The sequence below is a fragment of the Neoarius graeffei genome, chromosome 5 (genome assembly GCF_027579695.1).
Source record: "Neoarius graeffei isolate fNeoGra1 chromosome 5, fNeoGra1.pri, whole genome shotgun sequence".
Classification (NCBI taxonomy): Eukaryota; Metazoa; Chordata; class Actinopteri; order Siluriformes; family Ariidae; genus Neoarius; species Neoarius graeffei.
The window spans coordinates 6,966,867-6,988,391 of NC_083573.1; the positions used below are offsets into that span (position 1 = coordinate 6,966,867).

General features: G+C 36.5%; 1 protein-coding gene across 2 annotated transcripts in view; it reads right to left on the reverse strand.

Moving 5' to 3' along the window:
• Positions 1-667: 667 nt before the first annotated feature.
• Positions 668-21,525, reverse strand: part of tmc4 (transmembrane channel-like 4) — a 37,577-nt gene continuing 16,719 nt past the window's right edge. For both annotated transcript variants that reach the window (XM_060920378.1, XM_060920377.1), the window contains 6 exons: positions 7,819-7,916; positions 7,371-7,554; positions 7,021-7,151; positions 6,664-6,819; positions 1,387-1,465; positions 668-1,092 (listed from right to left, as the gene is read on the reverse strand). In XM_060920378.1, the coding sequence (XP_060776361.1) occupies positions 856-1,092; positions 1,387-1,465; positions 6,664-6,819; positions 7,021-7,151; positions 7,371-7,554; positions 7,819-7,916 (885 nt within the window). In that variant the 3' untranslated portion in view covers positions 668-855. The remainder of the gene's footprint in view (positions 1,093-1,386; positions 1,466-6,663; positions 6,820-7,020; positions 7,152-7,370; positions 7,555-7,818; positions 7,917-21,525) is intronic.

Here is a 21,525-nt window from a genome sequence, read left to right on the forward strand (position 1 = left end):
CATAGCGAAGGAAGAGTGGGAGAAAATACCACAAGACAAATGCAAGAAGCTCATTGATGGCTACAGGAAACGTTTGGAGGCCGTCATCGCTGCCAAAGGGTGTGCAACCAAATACTAAGGAGGGGTGCCAATATTCCTGCACCTGCTGTATTTCTGTTTTTTGTTGTCTTAGAAATTAAAATGCCTATTTTGAATGAAAACAACTTTTCAGTTCCTTTGGACCTTCAATTAAAAGATCTTAGTATTGCAAATTGTGTCCATTTCCATTTATTTCTGGAGATATTACAAAAGTTGTGAATAAAATTAAGGGGTGCCAATACTGCTAGGCGGGGCTGTAAAAATGATCACACATTCGCTATCAATAACAGATTTGATATGGAGCTCAGTGGGTGACAATCACAAGATGGCGCCCAAGATCGAGAACGATCATCAAGCGAATCCCAGTGGTTTGTCTTCTTCACAAATTATTCAAACAGTTTACGAATTTCAAGTTAATATTCCAAATAATTTCTGCAACTAATCATTAAAGCAATAATAACTCAATCGTCTGATATTTACACATATATTTTATTGATAATTATCTTTTTTTTTTACATTATATTACAGCGTATGGTTTAGTAAGCCTTCTCAGAGAGTAGCTATGGAGTGAAAGAAAAAAAACCCCACAGCAGTCACAGTTCTAAAAATATTTCCATGAGCATCCTACTTCACATACAAACACGATATTCACAGTAGATTTTGGCTGCGAGACATGAAGCAAAGCAAATCGTGACGTAAATGTTGCCTCTATGAAGTGTTAGGGAAAACAATAACAGCATCATTTATGACTCCATTTTGATTCATTGAACAGGAATGTCAAAAGCCTCTTGCATAAAAGCCACTATTCCTAAAGTCTCTCGCTGGCATTGTCGGTTCTTCATCTGGCTCGAATGCAGGATTGTAGTTTTCTCCCCATCTCGGTCCGGCATCTCTTGGGCCTCTGCTATTTCTCGTTCCTCTGCCATCTCTTAGTTGTGGTTCTTGTTTGTTTCTGGAAACCTTTGCACTCAGCTCCTTGATCTGTTTGACCAGGAACTGTTTATCCCGTCCTTCCTGTATCGACAAGCAGAAAGCACGTGAAACAGCAAACAGAAAGCAGTTTTGGATTCATACATTGAGTGAACATTTACATTTACATGTAAAATATCATCGAGATGTAAAAAGAACCCGCCCCCCCCAAACTACATAAACTTTTAATCTATGGGGTTCATTGCAATCGAGTGGAAGCTGATAAAGTAATATCTCTTAAATTGGTGCCTTCATGGAGACGCAGGCCCACATACTAGCATGAAAAAATAACGATAGATCCATGATTGGTTGCAGCGTGTCACAGCAGGACGCACTTACCAGTTTGTGTTGTTTCTTCAGCAGATTAACAGTTTTCCCATAAACCGAAACCAACACAGCCATGTACCACATCATCACACTGCAGAAGAGCAAAGTTGGTCGTTTACTTTGTGATATATATATATATATATATATATATATATATATATATATATATATATATATATATATACACACACACATACACAACCCCGATTCCAAAAAAGTTGGAACAAAGTACAAATTGTAAATAAAAACGGAATGCAATGATGTGGAAGTTTCAAAATTCCATATTTTATTCAGAATAGAACATAGATGACATCGAATGAATGAATGAATTTATTTTTATTTCGAACATGTATAAAAATGTATGTAACTATTTGTACATAAAGAAAACGAGAAATAAAAAAAATAAAATAACAAAGATCTAAGACATTACAAAACACCGCACATTGTTCGAAAAAGGAGTGGGAAGAAGTACAATACTTTTTTAATTTCCCACCCCTTTTTAACTACTCCGAAATCCAAACTACATTAATACACCTATAAAAATATATACCATATATACACTTCATGAATATCTATATAAATATCTCATCTCATTATCTCTAGCCGCTTTATCCTTCTACAGGGTCGCAGGCAAGCTGGAGCCTATCCCAGCTGACTACGGGTGAAAGGCGGGGTACACCCTGGACAAGTCGCCAGGTCATCACAGGGCTGACACATAGACACAGACAACCATTCACACTCACATTCACACCTACGCTCAATTTAGAGTCACCAGTTAACCTAACCTGCATGTCTTTGGACTGTGGGGGAAACCGGAGCACCCGGAGGAAACCCACGCGGACACGGGGAGAACATGCAAACTCCACACAGAAAGGCCCTCGCCGGCCACGGGGCTCGAACCCAGGACCTTCTTGCTGTGAGGCGACAGCGCTAACCACTACACCACCGTGCTGCCCCTCTATATAAATATATAATTACAAAAATAAATATCTACTACATACCTATCCCTGTAAATATGAAGATATAAACTATCCCCATAAATAAATATATACCATATACTAAGCTAGTTCTAATATAACAATCAACCCTATTCTATTTATCCCTCATCATCCTCCATTAACATACTTCCTCTTCTATATACTTGTTTAAAAATATTTTTTTGTACCTTTTTCAAACAGATTTATATTTGCACTTTGTTTTATTTCTGTCTCCAGTCTGTTCCATAAAGTCACCCCACAGCTCGATACGCACATGCTTTTCATATTTGTTCGAACCTTTGGTTTTTTAAAATTTAGGTCTCCCCTTAGATTATATCCCCCCTCTCTCTCACTAAACATTCCTTGTATATTTTTTGGCAATAGATTATTTCTCGCTTTGTACATTATTTGTGCTGTTCTGAATTTGACCAGATCCATAAATTTCAACATGTGTGATTTTACGAATAGTGAGTTTGTGTGATCTCTGTATCCTGTTTTATTTATTGTCCTTATTGCTCTTTTCTGTATTGTACATATCGGCTGCAGAGTGGTTTTGTAGGTGTTTCCCCAGACTTCGACGCAGTGTCAGATATGGCAAAAATAACAAGTAATATAGAGTATGCAAAGATTTGCAATCAAGAATATGTTTTGTTTTCCACAGAATTGCCGAGCACTTTGCCAGTTTTGCTCGTATGTATCCTACATGAGGTTTCCAGCAGACTTTATGATCCAAAATCACACCAAGAAAGACACCATCAATGTTTAAACTGAGAAAATGTATCATTTAAAGAGAAAAATTAGGGGATTTTAAATTTCATGACAACAACACATCTCAAAAAAGTTGGGACAAGGCCATGTTTCCCACTGTGAGACATCCCCTTTTCTCTTTACAACAGTCTGTAAACGTCTGGGGACTGAGGAGACAAGTTGCTCAAGTTTAGGGATAGGAATGTTAACCCATTCTTGTCTAATGTAGGATTCTAGTTGCTCAACTGTCTTAGGTCTTTTTTGTCGCATCTTCCGTTTTATGATGCGCCAAATGTTTTCTATGGGTGAAAGATCTGGACTGCAGGCTGGCCAGTTCAGTACCCGGACCCTTCTTCTACGCAGCCATGATGCTGTAATTGATGCAGTATGTGGTTTGGCATTGTCATGTTGGAAAATGCAAGGTCTTCCCTGAAAGAGACGTCGTCTGGATGGGAGCATATGTTGCTCTAGAACCTGGATATACCTTTCAGCATTGATGGTGTCTTTCCAGATGTGTAAGCTGCCCATGCCACACGCACTAATGCAACCCCATACCATCAGAGATGCAGGCTTCTGAACTGAGCGCTGATAACAACTTGGGTCATCCTTCTCCTCTTTAGTCCGAATGACACGGCGTCCCTGATTTCCATAAAGAACTTCAAATTTTGATTCGTCTGACCACAGAAGTTTTCCACTTTGCCACAGTCCATTTTAAATGAGCCTTGGCCCAGAGAAGACGTCTGCGCTTCTGGATCGTGTTTAGATACGGCTTCTTTTTTGAACTATAGAGTTTGAGCTGGCAACGGCCGATGGCACGGTGAATTGTGTTTACAGATAATGTTCTCTGGAAATATTCCTGAGCCCATTTTGTGATTTCCAATACAGAAGCATGCCTGTATGTGATGCAGTGCCGTCTAAGGGCCCGAAGATCACAGGCACTCAGTATGGTTTTCCAGCCTTGACCCTTACGCACAGAGATTCTTCCAGATTCTCTGAATCTTTTGATGATATTATGTACTGTAGATGATGATATGTTCAAACTCTTTGCAATTTTACACTGTCGAACTCCTTTCTGATATTGCTCCACTATTTGTCGGTGCAGAATTAGGGGGATTGGCGATCCTCTTCCCATCTTTACTTCTGAGAGCCGCTGCCACTCCAAGATGCTCTTTTTATACCCAGTCATGTTAATGACCTATTGCCAACTGACCTAATGAGTTGCAATTTGGTCCTCCAGCTGTTCCTTTTTTGTACCTTTAACTTTTCCAGCCTCTTATTGCCCCTGTCCCAACTTTTTTGAGATGTGTTGCTGTCATGAAATTTCAAATGAGCCAATATTTGGCATGAAATTTCAAAATGTCTCACTTTCGACATTTGATATGTTGTCTATGTTCTATTGTGAATACAATATCAGTTTTTGAGATTTGTAAATTATTGCATTCCATTTTTATTTACAATTTGTACTTTGTCCCAACTTATTCCACGAAATCGAGTCGTACATGACCTGATAACCAACAAGGCACGTAGCGTCGAGTTGGCTATAAGCTATGTACGACAAGATTGAGTTGAATAACTGTTTTATTCTATCTACATTCACAGAGCATTTTTTTTTATTTTTTGCAAATTCGATAAATAAAAACTTTATACAAAACATCTGACAAAATCATTTCCGCTTAGAACGTAAACAAACCATGGAAATGACAGCAGCAATTTGTAAAAAGTACAATTATTATAATTTTTGAAAAATAAAAAAGATACATTCTTACCATCAAATACTTTTATTCCATGTTTCGTTGCTTTTTTGTATTTTTTGGGGTTTTGTTTTCGAGTGGAGTTTTTATTTCGTCCTCGGTTGATTCAGCGACACGCTCCTCTCTATTCACGATATATGAGCTGATATCCTAGTAGTAGAGTAGCCAATCAGAGTACACGATTGCTCATATCCAGTGAATGTGGACAGAATAAATATACGTGTCGCACGACGGGATTTTTGTACCAGATGCTCTATTTACAGAATGCATAGAAACGGCGTTGAAAAGCACGCAATATTTTGCACCATTTTCGCTGGCTGATCCAGTCACTATCAACGAATAACCACCTCAGTAGCGCCCCTACGGGATACATTTACCACTTTTAACATCATTCACGACCGAGACAAGGATAGAGCTTCCTTCTGCCATAAAAATCGACATTTTGATTTGTTGTGAAAATGCGTCGATCATGCGAGCGCAGTTTTTGCACAGCATTCACGCGGTGGCGCTAATAGTTCACCACGTGTTTTCTTGACCTTCCGAGCAGCATTTTGTGGTCTGTTGCTCAACAGATCTGGGAAATTTGCCAATAATCTACAGTCAAGATTGTCTCCTGATGGATTCACAAGGTTCTGTATCATCTGTAGTCAGTGCCTGGAAAATGGACCATTTTGGGTTGCATGCACATGATTTCATGTCAGATTTACAGTAACTTCCCTTGGTCCAATTTCACTTTGGTTTGTATTTCCTGCAAAAGGGGGCTTGGTAGTTTAATGCAGCAGGTATAACTTAAAATCCATAATTTGGGCATCTGGTATAAAAATCTGGTGGACTGACACATATCACTGGCCACTTTAATAGGAACTTGTTCTTGAGTCTAAGCTTCGTCTTCTTTGCAGGAGTGGAACCCAATATGATCTTCTGCTGTTGCATGCTGTGATGCTTTTCTGCTCACTACAGATGTAAAGAATTATTATATGAGTTACTATGTCCTTCCTGCCAGCTTGAACCGATCTGGCCATTTTTCTCTGACCTCTCTTATCAACAAGGTGTTTGTTTCCACCCACAGAACTGTCCCTCACTCATTCACTCAGTGTTTTTTGTTTTTTTGCACCATTCTGTGTAAACTCGAGAGACTGTTGTGTGTGAAAACCCCAGGAGATCAGCAGTTTCTGAAATACTCAAACCAGTCCATCTGGCTCAAACCAACACCCATGCCACAGTGAAAGTCACAGAGATCACAGTTTTCCCCATTCTGATGACTGAACATTGTGAACATTCACTGAAGCTCTTGATTTGTATCTGCATGATTTGATGTATTGTTCTGCTGTCAAGGGATCGGCTGATTAGAGAACGGCAGGAACCAGCAGGTGGATGGGTGTTCCTCGTAAAGTGGCCGGTGAGTGCATATGTTATCGTTTTTATCATGACGGCTAACTCTTGTCTGGAGGATGCTCCACATAAACAGATTTTTAAAAACGTGTGTAATTGATGATGTGGTGGCATATTCTGTCAGGCAATGATCATTTAACAGTTATGGAAGGAGTTTCCAGTGTCAGCGCTTGTAACAGTCAGATGGTAAGCTGGGAAAATCTTCAGGATGGAGGACTTTGCTGCAATATTATTATTATTTTCCACAACATGAAGTGCAATTATAAATGGATAAAAATGATGTGTCTTTTTGTGGTATAAGAGGAATAAAACTCTTCAGGACATTTCAGACAGATAGATAGATAGATAGATAGATAGATAGATAGATAGATAGATAGATAGATAGATAGATAGATAGATAGATAGATAGATAGATCACTAACCATGATATGATGAAGAGAGGGATGGAGAAAGCCTGTGAACCCACATACAGCAGAAACTCCTGTGTTGTGTTGGACAGTGAATGGAAGGAATCAGGAACGACGGTCCACATGGAAGGGGAGAAACGAAAAGGACCGCAGCCATAGGACGGATGAATACTGCAGATGATAATAATAATAATAATAATAATGATGATGGAGTGATTTCCTTGGTATTATCTTTGTAAAGCCCATAGCTAACTAGCTGACTAATCATCCAGCATGTGAAATAGCAAGATTTCTAACTATGAATCAGTGTGTCTGTGTGTGTGTGTGTGTGTGTGTGTGTGTGTGTGTGTGTGTGTGTGTGTGTTGACTCACCTAGCTATGCTGTAAATGAGTACCACACTGGAGAGCACCCAACCAAAGAGAAGAACCAGGAAGAAGAAGAAGTTGGAGCTGGTGGAGCGAAACGTCTTCACCGTCGGACGACAATTTTGGAATAGAGTGACCTGGAAAAAAAATGAGAAAGAGAGAGAAGCACATCAATAGTTAAACAGATGGACAGAAGAACAGATAGAAAGATAAGGGTAGACAGACTTAAGGAGGGGTGTCAAAATATTGGTACTTGTTTTTAATAGATAGCAATGTGTCATTATTTAAATAAGAGGCTATTACTAATTATTTACTCCTCTTCCTCCTACTACTACTGCTACTAATAATAATAGTACCTTTTTGCAGTAGAATATGATAATGAACTTGATGGTGTTGATGAGCGGCAGTATCGGACAGAACAAAGCACCACTCCACACTACAGTCTGACCGTAAACAAGCCCTAAGACATTTGATGCGACATCAAACTCTTGACGACCCACCCACTGAGCCAGCTTACATGAGCAGTGATCCACTACCAGCCTGCAACACACACACACACACACACACACACACACACACACACACACACACACCCATCAGGTCCAAATCTTTGCGTCCACCATAAAAAAATCTTCATATGAAACCAAAATCAGAATATTCTGTTCACTTTATATTTTTAAAATTGTTATGACTGATAAACAAAGAGAAATAATAGAACAGACAGGGCTCCTTTTGATAGCAGAGGAGTAAAGCCACTGATTGGACTACCCTGTTGTTTTATTTAAATAAAGGTATCTAACTAACCTGCGAGGAAACTCCACCAGTAGCATCACCACAATTGTAATAAGAAAGTCGAACAGTGTCAGTTTATACATTTCCTGCCCAACACGTGTCTCCCAGCACTGTGCATGTGATGAAAGAAAATGAAGAAAATGGGAACAAAACACATCAGAAACAGCGACACTGCAAAATTGTATCAAGAAAATATAGAATAAAATTAAATGAGCCATTCCACCGAATCGGTGCCATTTCCGTCCCTAGAAAATTATATGTATAAATGCACATAAAAATGTACTTTAAAATACATTTCCTTATTACGCAGAATGTCCTGCACATTGATCTGATTTCAAATTTAAGATATATAATTGTAAGGATTAATAAAAACTACCTAAAACACTGAAAAATAGCATGTGTTACCTGTCCCCGCACTCTAACTTTATACTTAACTATGAAATATTATGATTAAAATCTTTCAGAAACAGTATTTTTTTTGCACTGTTGTGTGACTCCATATCCTATCCATGGTTTAAATATTTTTTTTTCATAAGAAATCCACAATATCTTAGTTAAAATACAGATTTTAGTCGTGTCCCTGGGTTTTCACTCAGTCCTGTTACCCAAACATATTACCCCATCTGACAAATTTGGAACATTCCATAAATCACATGCTCAACAGGAAGTTACATCAGTTATGTCTTCTGAAGGCCATGGGAAGACCAAAAGTTAGTTCTCTCATTTACTTTTCTATATATTTGATGATTTTTTTTTTAACTTTGACTGATAAGGTCAATGTCAACATACTGTCCTGTTACTTAAATTATTTCTTAGAAGATATTTGTTTATTTTAAAAATACAGATTTTTGGTAAATCACTAGAATGTGCTAAGTGTGGTCATGCTATTAGCGATGACGCCATGTGGCTTAATTCCATGTATTAGCTAATCCTAGGCTAAAACCTCAGCCCTGTTACTTTCAGTCCTGTTACTCATATAAAGAGTATGCAGCCATCTTTGACTTCCAAACCTTGTAAAAAAATAAATAACGTAGCCTGAAGTTGACCAATACACATTTTGAATAGTTAAATATGTGCGTTATTATAATCAGTGTTGAAAAGATATAACAAATTAAGTTTAATTTGGGAGTGGTACAACAAGCAAATGGCACCCATTCGGTGGAATGTCCCAAATATTTCCCACAGCATTCATAAATATTGATAAATAAGATCCCACAGGAGGTTATTGCTCTTTACAGTTACACCAGGAGGTTATTACTAGCTAGCTAAAATAACTCAGGAGGTTACTGATAGCTAAAGGTACAACAGGAGGTTTAGCTAAAGTCACCACAGGAGGTTATTACTAGCTAAAGTTACCACAGGATGTTATTACTAGCTAAAGTCACCACAGGATGTTATTACTAGCTAAAGTTACCACAGGATGTTATTACTAGCTAAAGTTACCACAGGAGATTATTTCTAGCTAAAGTCACCACAGGAGGTTATTACTAGCTAAAGTTACCACATGATGTTATTACTAGCTAAAGTCACCACAGGAGGTTATTACTAGCTGAAGTTACCAGAGGATGTTATTCCTAAAGTTACCACAGGATGTTATTACTAGCTAAAGTTACCACAGGAGGTTACTGCTCGCTAAAGTCACCACAGGAGGTTTGGCTAAATTTACTATAGGAGGATATTACTAGTTATATATACACCACAGGATGTTATTATGAGCTAAATTTACCACATGGGGTTATTCCTAGTAAAAGTTACTACATGAGATTTTGCTAAATTTACTATATGAGGTTATTGCTAGCTAAAGTTTTCAGAGGAGGTTATTACTAGATAAATTTGCCACAAATTATTACGAGCTAAAGTTACCACAGGATGTTATTAATATTTAAAGTCACCATAGGAGGTTTTGCTAATTTTACTATAGCAAGTTATTATGAGTTAAATTTACCACAGGATATTATTACTAGCTAAATTTACAACAGGATGTTATTACTCGCTAAAGTCACCACAGGAAGTTATTACGAGCTAAAGTTACCACAGGATGTTATTGCTAGCTAAAGTCACCACAGGAGGTTTAGCTAAATTTACTATAGGAGGATATTACTAGTTATTTATACACCACAGGATGTTATTATGAGCTAAATTTACCACATGGGGTTATTACTAGCTAAAATTACTACATGAAATTTTGCTAAAGTTACTATACAAGGTTATTGCTAGCTAAAATTTCCAGAGGAGGTTATAAATATGCCACAGATTATTACGAGCTAAAGTTACCACAGTTTGTTATTACAAGCTAAAGTCACCATAGGAGGTTTTGCTAATTTTACTATAGGAGGTTAGTACAAGTTAAATTTACCACAGAATGTTATTACTAGCTAAATTTACAACAGGATGTTATTACTAGCTAAAGCCACGATAGGCAGTTTCCTTAAATTTACGATAGGAGGTTATTACGAGTTAACTTTACCACAGAAGATTATTGCTAGATAAATTTACCACAGGATGTTATTACTAGCTAAAGGAAGTTATTACCAGCTTGCTAAATTTACCACAGGACGTTATTCCTAGCTAAATTTACAACACGGTATTATTGCTAGCTAAAGTCACCATAAGAGGTTTAGTTAAATTAAATATAGGAGGTTATTACTAGATAAATTTACCACAGGAGGTTATTATGAGAGCGGCAGCTACAATTATCAACAGTCCATAATTATCGACACCTTTTCAGATTTACCAATAAAAAACAATTTTACAAAGGTGAGTGTCAGTTACAACAGTTATTATTGGTTAATTAATCAACCGGAAGACCCGCCCTTGCCTCTTGTCGTCTGATGACACAGCTTGTTACCTGAGATGGAATTTTTTTTAGCGCGATCAGCAATTTGAGGAAAACCCGGACGTTATCATTGCAGGTAAGCATGGTGGAAAGATCATGGACATGTTTTTGTTGATCAAATTCACCGATATTTTATGATCTACTTGTCTAAACTTACTTTGTTTCTTACTCTTTCATTTGACAGTCGCCATTTTGTATCTAAATGAACGTTTGAGAAGTCACGTGAGGTGTCGATAATCGTGATCACTTTCACCGGTGTCGTCCATTATCGACACCCTATGGAATTAAGGGACATTTACAACTGCTATGGATCAATCTTTGTGTAACATTGTTGAAGTAGATGAAGTACTTTAAAAAATAAAAGTGCTGTGATTTATAATAATTTTTTTTGTGATTCATAACAGAATGGAATGATTTATAGAGTATTTGGAATCTTATTGCAATAAATAGAATTAGACCAGAATTAAATTCCGAGCATATGAAAAAATTACATGCTTGAAATATTCAGATTTTTCTATTCCATTCAGAAAAAAAAATTATATACAGTGCTCAGTGTAAATGAGTACACCCCCTTTGAAAAGTAACATTTTAAACAATATCTCAATGAACACAAACAATTTCCAAAATGTTTAACTTATAATGGGAAAAAGTAAGGTTAATAATATAAACTTAGATTACACATTTTTCAGTTTTACTCAAATTAGGGTGGTGCAAAAATGAGTACACCCCACAACAAAAACTACATCTAGTGCTTTGTATGGCCTCCATGATTTTTAATGACAGCACCAAGTCTTCTAGGCATGGAATGAACACGTTGGCGACATTTTGCAACATCAATCTTTTTCCATTCTTCAACAACGACCTCTTTTAGTGACTGGATGCTGGATGGAGAGTGACGCTCAACTTGTCTCTTCAGAATTCCCCATAGGTGTTCGATTGGGTTCAGATCAGGAGACATACTTGGCCACTGAATCACTTTCACCCTGTTCTTCTTCACAAATCCAACAGTGGCCTTAGATGTGTGTTTAGGATCATTGTCATGTTGGAAAAGTGCACGGTGACCAAGGGCACGGAGTGATGGTAGCATCTTCTCTTTCAGTATAGAGCAATACATCAGTGAATTCATGATGCCATCAATGAAATGCAGCTCCCCGACACCAGCAGCACTCACGCAGCCCCACATAAGGACACTGCCACCACCACGTTTCACTGTAGGCACCATGCATTTTTCTTTGTATTCCTCACCTTTGCGACAACATACAGTTTTGAAACCATCAGTTCCAAAAACATTCATCTTGGTCTCATCACTCCAGAGTATAGAGTCCCAGTAGTCTTCATCTTTGTCAGCATGGGCCCTGGCAAACTCTAGGCAGGCTTTTTTGTGCCTGGGCTTTAGGAGAGGCTTCTTTCGTGGACGGCATCCATGCATGCCATTCCTCTGCAGTGTACGCCATATTGTGTCATGAGAAATAGTCACCCCAGTTTAGCTTTCTACTTCTTTAGATAACTGCAGTGAACTTGCATGCCGATTTTCTTCAACCCTTCTCATCAGAAGATGCTCCTGTCGAGGTGTTAACTTCCGTGGATGACCTGGACGTCTCTGTGAGATGGTTGCAGTTCCATCTTTCTTAAATTTTTTTACCACTTTTGCTACAGTATTCTGACTGATAAGTAAAGCTTTGCTGATCTTCTTGTAGCCTTCACCTTTGTGGTGTAAAGAAATTATTTTCTTTGGGGAATTCTGAAGAGACAAGTTGAGCATCACTCTCCATCCAGTCACTAAAAGAGGTCATTGTTGAAGAATGGTAAAAGATTGATGTTGCAAAATGTCACCAACTTGTTCATTCCATGCCTAGAAGACTTGGTGCTGTCATTAAAAATCATGGAGGCCATACAAAGTGCTAGATGGAGTAGTTTTTGTTGTGGGGTGTACTCATTTTTGCACCACCCTAATTTGAGTAAAACTGAAAAATGTGTAATCTAAATTTATATTATTAACCTTACTTTCACGTTATAAGTTAAACAGATGTTATATTAAACTTTGTCTTGTCAACATTTTAGAAATTGTTTGTGTTCATTGAGATATTGTTTTAAATGTTACTTTTCAAAGGGGGTGGACTCATTTATGCTGAGCACTGTATAATATATATATGCAGTTTGTTGTAAATATCTATCACATATTACAATATCAGGAGACATTTTATATTTTTAGGTATAAAAATATAAAGTTTTGTTTCAAGGAATGACATGCAACCTTTGATTTGGATTTTCATGTGGTTACAATGTCAATTGCCTGTTGATATTTATTGGTAAACGACAAAACTAGAAATTAATACAAAAAACAATGAATGATGAACAAACTGTGATCTACAAAAATAGTTCAAAAGTGGGTAGAAAGTGGCCAAAAGATAGTTAAGGTGTAGACAATTGTAGCTGACACTCTAGATAAATTTACCACAGGAAGTTATGGCAAGATAAATTTACCACAGGAGATTATTACTGGATACATTTACCACAGGAGATTATTTCTGGATAAATTGACCACAGGAAGTTATGGCGAGATAAATTTACCACAGGAGATTATTTCTGGATAAATTGACCACAGGAAGTTATGGCTAGATAAATTTACCACAGGAGATTATTTCTGGATAAATTGACCACAGGAAGTTATGGCGAGATAAATTTACCACAGGAGATTATTTCTGGATAAATTTACCATTGGAAGTTATGGCTAGATAAATTTACCACAGGAGATTATTTCTGGATAAATTTACCACAGGAGACTATTTCTGGATAAATTTACCACAGGAGACTATTTCTGGATAAATTTACCACAGGAGACTATTTCTGGATAAATGTACCACAGGAGATTATGACTGGATAAATTTACCACAGGAGATTATGACTGGATAAATTTACCACAGGAGAGTATTTCTGGATAAATTTACCACAGGAGATTATGACTGGATAAATTTACCACAGGAGATTATGACTGGATAAATTTACCACAGGAGACTATTTCTGGATAAATTTACCACAGGAGATTATGACTGGATAAATTTACCACAGGAGATTATGACTGGATAAATTTACCACAGGAGACTATTTCTGGATAAATTTACCACAGGAGACTATTTCTGGATAAATTTACCACAGGAGATTATGACTGGATAAATTTACCACAGGAGATTATTTCTGGATAAATTTACCACAGGAGAGTATTTCTGGATAAATTTACCACAGGAGATTATTTCTGGATAAATTTACCACAGAAGATTATTTCTGGATAAATTGACCACAGGAAGTTATGGAGAGATAAATTTACCACAGGAGAGTATTTCTGGATAAATTTACCACAGGAGATTATTTCTGGATAAATTGACCACAGGAAGTTATGGCGAGATAAATTTACCACAGGAGATTATTACTGGATACATTTACCATTGGAAGTTATGGCTAGATAAATTTACCACAGGAGATTATTACTGGATGAATTTACCACAGGAGATTATTTCTGGATAATTTTACCAAAGGAGAGTATTTCTGGATAAATTTATCACAGGAGATTATTTCTGGATAAATTGACCACAGGAGAGTATTTCTGGATAAATTTACCACAGGAGATTATTTCTGGATAAATTTACCACAGAAGATTATTTCTGGATAAATTGACCACAGGAAGTTATGGAGAGATAAATTTACCACAGGAGATTATTACTGGATAAATTGACCACAGGAAGTTATGGCTAGATAAATTTACCACAGGAGATTATTTCTGGATAAATTGACCACAGGAAGTTATGGCGAGATAAATTTACCACAGGAGATTATTTCTGGATAAATTTACCATTGGAAGTTATGGCTAGATAAATTTACCACAGGAGATTATTTCTGGATAAATTTACCACAGGAGATTATTTCTGGATAAATTTACCACAGGAGATTATTTCTGGATAAATTTACCACAGGAGACTATTTCTGGATAAATTTACCACAGGAGACTATTTCTGGATAAATTTACCACAGGAGATTATGACTGGATAAATTTACCACAGGAGATTATGACTGGATAAATTTACCACAGGAAATTATTTCTGGATAAATTTACCATTGGAAGTTATGGCTAGATAAATTTACCACAGGAGATTATTTCTGGATAAATTTACCACAGGAGAGTATTTCTGGATAAATTTACTACAGGAGATTATTACTGGATAAATTCACCACAGGAAGTTATAGCTAGATAAATTTACCACAGGAGATTATTTCTGGATAAATTTACCACAGGAGATCATTTGTGGATAAATTTACCACAGGAGATTATTTCTGGATAAATTGACCACAGGAAGTTATGGCGAGATAAATTTACCACAGGAGATTATTACTGGATACATTTACCATTGGAAGTTATGGTTAGATAAATTTACCACAGGAAGTTATAGCTAGATAAATTTACCACAGGAGATTATGACTGGATAAATTTACCACAGGAAATTATTTCTGGATAAATTTACCATTGGAAGTTATGGCGAGATAAATTTACCACAGGAGATTATTACTGGATACATTTGCCATTGGAAGTTATGGCTAGATAAATTTACCACAGGAGATTATTACTGGATAAATTTACCACAGGAGATTATTTCTGGATAAATTTACCACAGGAGATTATTTCTGGATAAATTTACCACAGGAGAGTATTTCTGGATAAATTTACCACAGGAGATTATTTCTGGATAAATTTACCACAGGAGATTATTTCTGGATAAATTTACCACAGGAAGCTATAGCTAGATAAATTTACCACAGGAGATTATTACTGGATAAATTTACCACAGGAGAGTATTTCTGGATAAATTTACCACAGGAGACTATTTCTGGATAAATTTACCACAGGAGATCATTTGTGGATAAATTTACCACAGGAGATTATTTCTGGATAAATTGACCACAGGAAGTTATGGCGAGATAAATTTACCACAGGAGATTATTACTGGATACATTTACCATTGGAAGTTATGGTTAGATAAATTTACCACAGGAAGTTATAGCTAGATAAATTTACCACAGGAGATTATTTCTGGATAAATTTACTACAGGAGATTATTACTGGGGGGCGGCACGGTGGTGTAGTGGTTAGCGCTGTCGCCTCACAGCAAGAAGGTCCTGGGTTCGAGCCCCGTGGCCGGCGAGGGCCTTTCTGCGTGGAGTTTGCATGTTCTCCCCGTGTCCGTGTGGGTTTCCTCCGGGTGCTCCGGTTTCCCCCACAGTCCAAAGACATGCAGGTTAGGTTAACTGGTGACTCTAAATTGACCGTAGGTGTGAATGTGAGTGTGAATGGTTGTCTGTGTCTATGTGTCAGCCCTGTGATGACCTGGCGACTTGTCCAGGGTGTACCCCGCCTTTCGCCCATAGTCAGCTGGGATAGGCTCCAGCTTGCCTGCGACCCTGTAGAAGGATAAAGCGGCTAGAGATAATGAGATGAGATGAGATTATTACTGGATAAATTTACCACAGGAGATTATTACTGGATAAATTTACCACAGGAGATTATTTCTGGATAAATTTACCACAGGAGAGTATTTCTGGATAAATTTACCACAGGAGATTATTTCTGGATAAATTTACCACAGGAGACTATTTCTGGATAAATTAACCAGAGGAGATTATTTCTGGATAAATTTACCACAGGAGATTATTACTGGATAAATTGACCACAGGAGGTTATGGCTAGATAAATTTACCACAGGAGATTATTTCTGGATAAATTGACCACAGGAAGTTATGGCGAGATAAATTTACCACAGGAGATTATTTCTGGATAAATTTACCATTGGAAGTTATGGCTAGATAAATTTACCACAGGAGATTATTACTGGATAAATTTACCACAGGAGACTATTTCTGGATAAATTTACCATAGGAGATTATGACTGGATAAATTTACCACAGGAGATTATGACTGGATAAATTTACCACAGGAGATTATGACTGGATAAATTTACCACAGGAAATTATTTCTGGATAAATTTACCATTGGAAAGTATGGCTAGATAAATTTACCACAGGAGATTATTTCTGGATAAATTTACCACAGGAGATTATTACTGGATAAATTTACCACAGGAGAGTATTTCTGGATAAATTTACTACAGGAGATTATTACTGGATAAATTTACCACAGGAGAGTATTTCTGGATAAATTTACTACAGGAGATTATTACTGGATAAATTTACCACAGGAGACTATTTCTGGATAAATTAACCAGAGGAGATTATTTCTGGATAAATTTACCACAGGAGATTATTACTGGATAAATTGACCACAGGAGGTTATGGCTAGATAAATTTACCACAGGAGATTATTTCTGGATAAATTGACCACAGGAAGTTATGGCGAGATAAATTTACCACAGGAGATTATTTCTGGATAAATTTACCATTGGAAGTTATGGCTAGATAAATTTACCACAGGAGATTATTACTGGATAAATTTACCACAGGAGACTATTTCTGGATAAATTTACCATAGGAGATTATGACTGGATAAATTTACCACAGGAGATTATGACTGGATAAATTTACCACAGGAGATTATGACTGGATAAATTTACCACAGGAAATTATTTCAGGATAAATTTACCATTGGAAAGTATGGCTAGATAAATTTACCACAGGAGATTATTTCTGGATAAATTTACCACAGGAGAGTATTTCTGGATAAATTTACCACAGGAGATTATTACTGGATAAATTTACCACAGGAGAGTATTTCTGGATAAATTTACTACAGGAGATTATTACTGGATAAATTTACCACAGGAGAGTATTTCTGGATAAATTTACTACAGGAGATTATTACTGGATAAATTTACCACAGGAGATTATTTCTGGATAAATTTACCACAGGAGAGTATTTCTGGATAAATTTACCACAGGAGATTATTACTGGATAAATTTACCACAGGAGAGTATTTCTGGATAAATTTACCACAGGAAATTATAGCTAGATAAATTTACCACAGGAGAGTATTTCTGGATAAATTTACTACAGGAGATTATTACTGGATAAATTTACCACAGGAGATTATTTCTGGATAAATTTACCACAGGAGAGTATTTCTGGATAAATTTACCACAGGAGATTATTACTGGATAAATTGACCACAGGAGAGTATTTCTGGATAAATTTACCACAGGAAATTATAGCTAGATGAATTTACCACAGGAAGTTATAGCTAGATAAATTTACCACAGGAGAGTATTTCTGGATAAATTTACCACAGGAGACTATTTCTGGATAAATTTACCACAGGAGACTATTTCTGGATAAATTTACCACAGGAGATTATTACTGGATAAATTAACCACAGGAGATTATTTCTGGATAAATTTACCACAGGAGAGTATTTCTGGATAAATTTACCACAGGAGATTATTTCTGGATAAATTTACCACAGGAGAGTATTTCTGGATAAATTTACCACAGGAGACTATTTCTGGATAAATTTACCACAGGAGATTATTTCTGGATAAATTTACCACAGGAGAGTATTTCTGGATAAATTTACCACAGGAGATTATTTCTGGATAAATTTACCACAGGAGACTATTTCTGGATAAATTTACCACAGGAGATTATTTCTGGATAAATTGACCACAGGAAGTTATGGCTAGATAAATTTACCACAGGAAGTTATAGCTAGATAAATTCACCACAGGAAATTATTTCTGGATAAATTTACTACAGGAGATTATTACTGGATAAACTTACCACAGGAGATTATTACTGGATAAATTTACCACAGGAGATTATTTCTGGATAAATTTACCACAGGAGAGTATTTCTGGATAAATTTACCACAGGAAGTTATAGCTAGATAAATTTACCACAGGAGATTATTACTGGATAAATTACCACAGCAGAGTGTTTCTGGATAAATTTACCACAGGAGACTATTTCTGGATAAATTTACCACAGGATGTTGTAGTTAGATAAATTTAATTACCACAGGAAGTTATAGCTAGATAAATTTACCACAGGAGATTATTACTGGATAAATTTACCACAGGAGAGTATTTCTGGATAAATTTACCACAGGAGACTATTTCTGGATAAATTTACCACAGGAGATTATTTCTGGATAAATTGACCATAGGAGATTATTTCTGGATAAATTGACCACAGGAGATTATTTCTGGATAAATTTACTACAGGAGATTATTACTGGATAAATTCACCACAGGAAGTTATAGCTAGATAAATTTACCACAGGAGATTATTTCTGGATAAATTTACCACAGGAGATCATTTGTGGATAAATTTACCACAGGAGATTATTTCTGGATAAATTGACCACAGGAAGTTATGGCGAGATAAATTTACCACAGGAGATTATTACTGGATACATTTACCATTGGAAGTTATGGTTAGATAAATTTACCACAGGAAGTTATAGCTAGATAAATTTACCACAGGAGATTATTTCTGGATAAATTTACTACAGGAGATTATTACTGGGGGGCGGCACGGTGGTGTAGTGGTTAGCGCTGTCGCCTCACAGCAAGAAGGTCCTGGGTTCGAGCCCCGTGGCCGGCGAGGGCCTTTCTGCGTGGAGTTTGCATGTTCTCCCCGTGTCCGTGTGGGTTTCCTCCGGGTGCTCCGGTTTCCCCCACAGTCCAAAGACATGCAGGTTAGGTTAACTGGTGACTCTAAATTGACCGTAGGTGTGAATGTGAGTGTGAATGGTTGTCTGTGTCTATGTGTCAGCCCTGTGATGACCTGGCGACTTGTCCAGGGTGTACCCCGCCTTTCGCCCATAGTCAGCTGGGATAGGCTCCAGCTTGCCTGCGACCCTGTAGAAGGATAAAGCGGCTAGAGATAATGAGATGAGATGAGATTATTACTGGATAAATTTACCACAGGAGATTATTACTGGATAAATTTACCACAGGAGATTATTTCTGGATAAATTTACCACAGGAGAGTATTTCTGGATAAATTTACCACAGGAGATTATTTCTGGATAAATTTACCACAGGAGACTATTTCTGGATAAATTAACCAGAGGAGATTATTTCTGGATAAATTTACCACAGGAGATTATTACTGGATAAATTGACCACAGGAGGTTATGGCTAGATAAATTTACCACAGGAGATTATTTCTGGATAAATTGACCACAGGAAGTTATGGCGAGATAAATTTACCACAGGAGATTATTTCTGGATAAATTTACCATTGGAAGTTATGGCTAGATAAATTTACCACAGGAGATTATTACTGGATAAATTTACCACAGGAGACTATTTCTGGATAAATTTACCATAGGAGATTATGACTGGATAAATTTACCACAGGAGATTATGACTGGATAAATTTACCACAGGAGATTATGACTGGATAAATTTACCACAGGAAATTATTTCTGGATAAATTTACCATTGGAAAGTATGGCTAGATAAATTTACCACAGGAGATTATTTCTGGATAAATTTACCACAGGAGATTATTACTGGATAAATTTACCACAGGAGAGTATTTCTGGATAAATTTACTACAGGAGATTATTACTGGATAAATTTACCACAGGAGAGTATTTCTGGATAAATTTACTACAGGAGATTATTACTGGATAAATTTACCACAGGAGACTATTTCTGGATAAATTAACCAGAGGAGATTATTTCTGGATAAATTTACCACAGGAGATTATTACTGGATAAATTGACCACAGGAGGTTATGGCTAGATAAATTTACCACAGGAGATTATTTCTGGATAAATTGACCACAGGAAGTTATGGCGAGATAAATTTACCACAGGAGATTATTTCTGGATAAATTTACCATTGGAAGTTATGGCTAGATAAATTTACCACAGGAGATTATTACTGGATAAATTTACCACAGGAGACTATTTCTGGATAAATTTACCATAGGAGATTATGACTGGATAAATTTACCACAGGAGATTATGACTGGATAAATTTACCACAGGAAATTATTTCTGGATAAATTTACCATTGGAAAGTATGGCTAGATAAATTTACCACAGGAGATTATTTCTGGATAAATTTACCACAGGAGAGTATTTCTGGATAAATTTACCACAGGAGATTATTACTGGATAAATTTACCACAGGAGAGTATTTCTGGATAAATTTACTACAGGAGATTATTACTGGATAAATTTACCACAGGAGAGTATTTCTGGATAAATTTACTACAGGAGATTATTACTGGATAAATTTACCACAGGAGATTATTTCTGGATAAATTTACCACAGGAGAGTATTTCTGGATAAATTTACCACAGGAGATTATTACTGGATAAATTTACCACAGGAGAGTATTTCTGGATAAATTTACCACAGGAAATTATAGCTAGATAAATTTACCACAGGAGAGTATTTCTGGATAAATTTACTACAGGAGATTATTACTGGATAAATTTACCACAGGAGATTATTTCTGGATAAATTTACCACAGGAGAGTATTTCTGGATAAATTTACCACAGGAGATTATTACTGGATAAATTGACCACAGGAGAGTATTTCTGGATAAATTTACCATTGGAAGTTATAGCTAGATGAATTTACCACAGGAAGTTATAGCTAGATAAATTTACCACAGGAGAGTATTTCTGGATAAATTTACCACAGGAGACTATTTCTGGATAAATTTACCACAGGAGACTATTTCTGGATAAATTTACCACAGGAGATTATTACTGGATAAATTAACCACAGGAGATTATTTCTGGATAAATTTACCACAGGAGAGTATTTCTGGATAAATTTACCACAGGAGATTATTTCTGGATAAATTTACCACAGGAGAGTATTTCTGGATAAATTTACCACAGGAGACTATTTCTGGA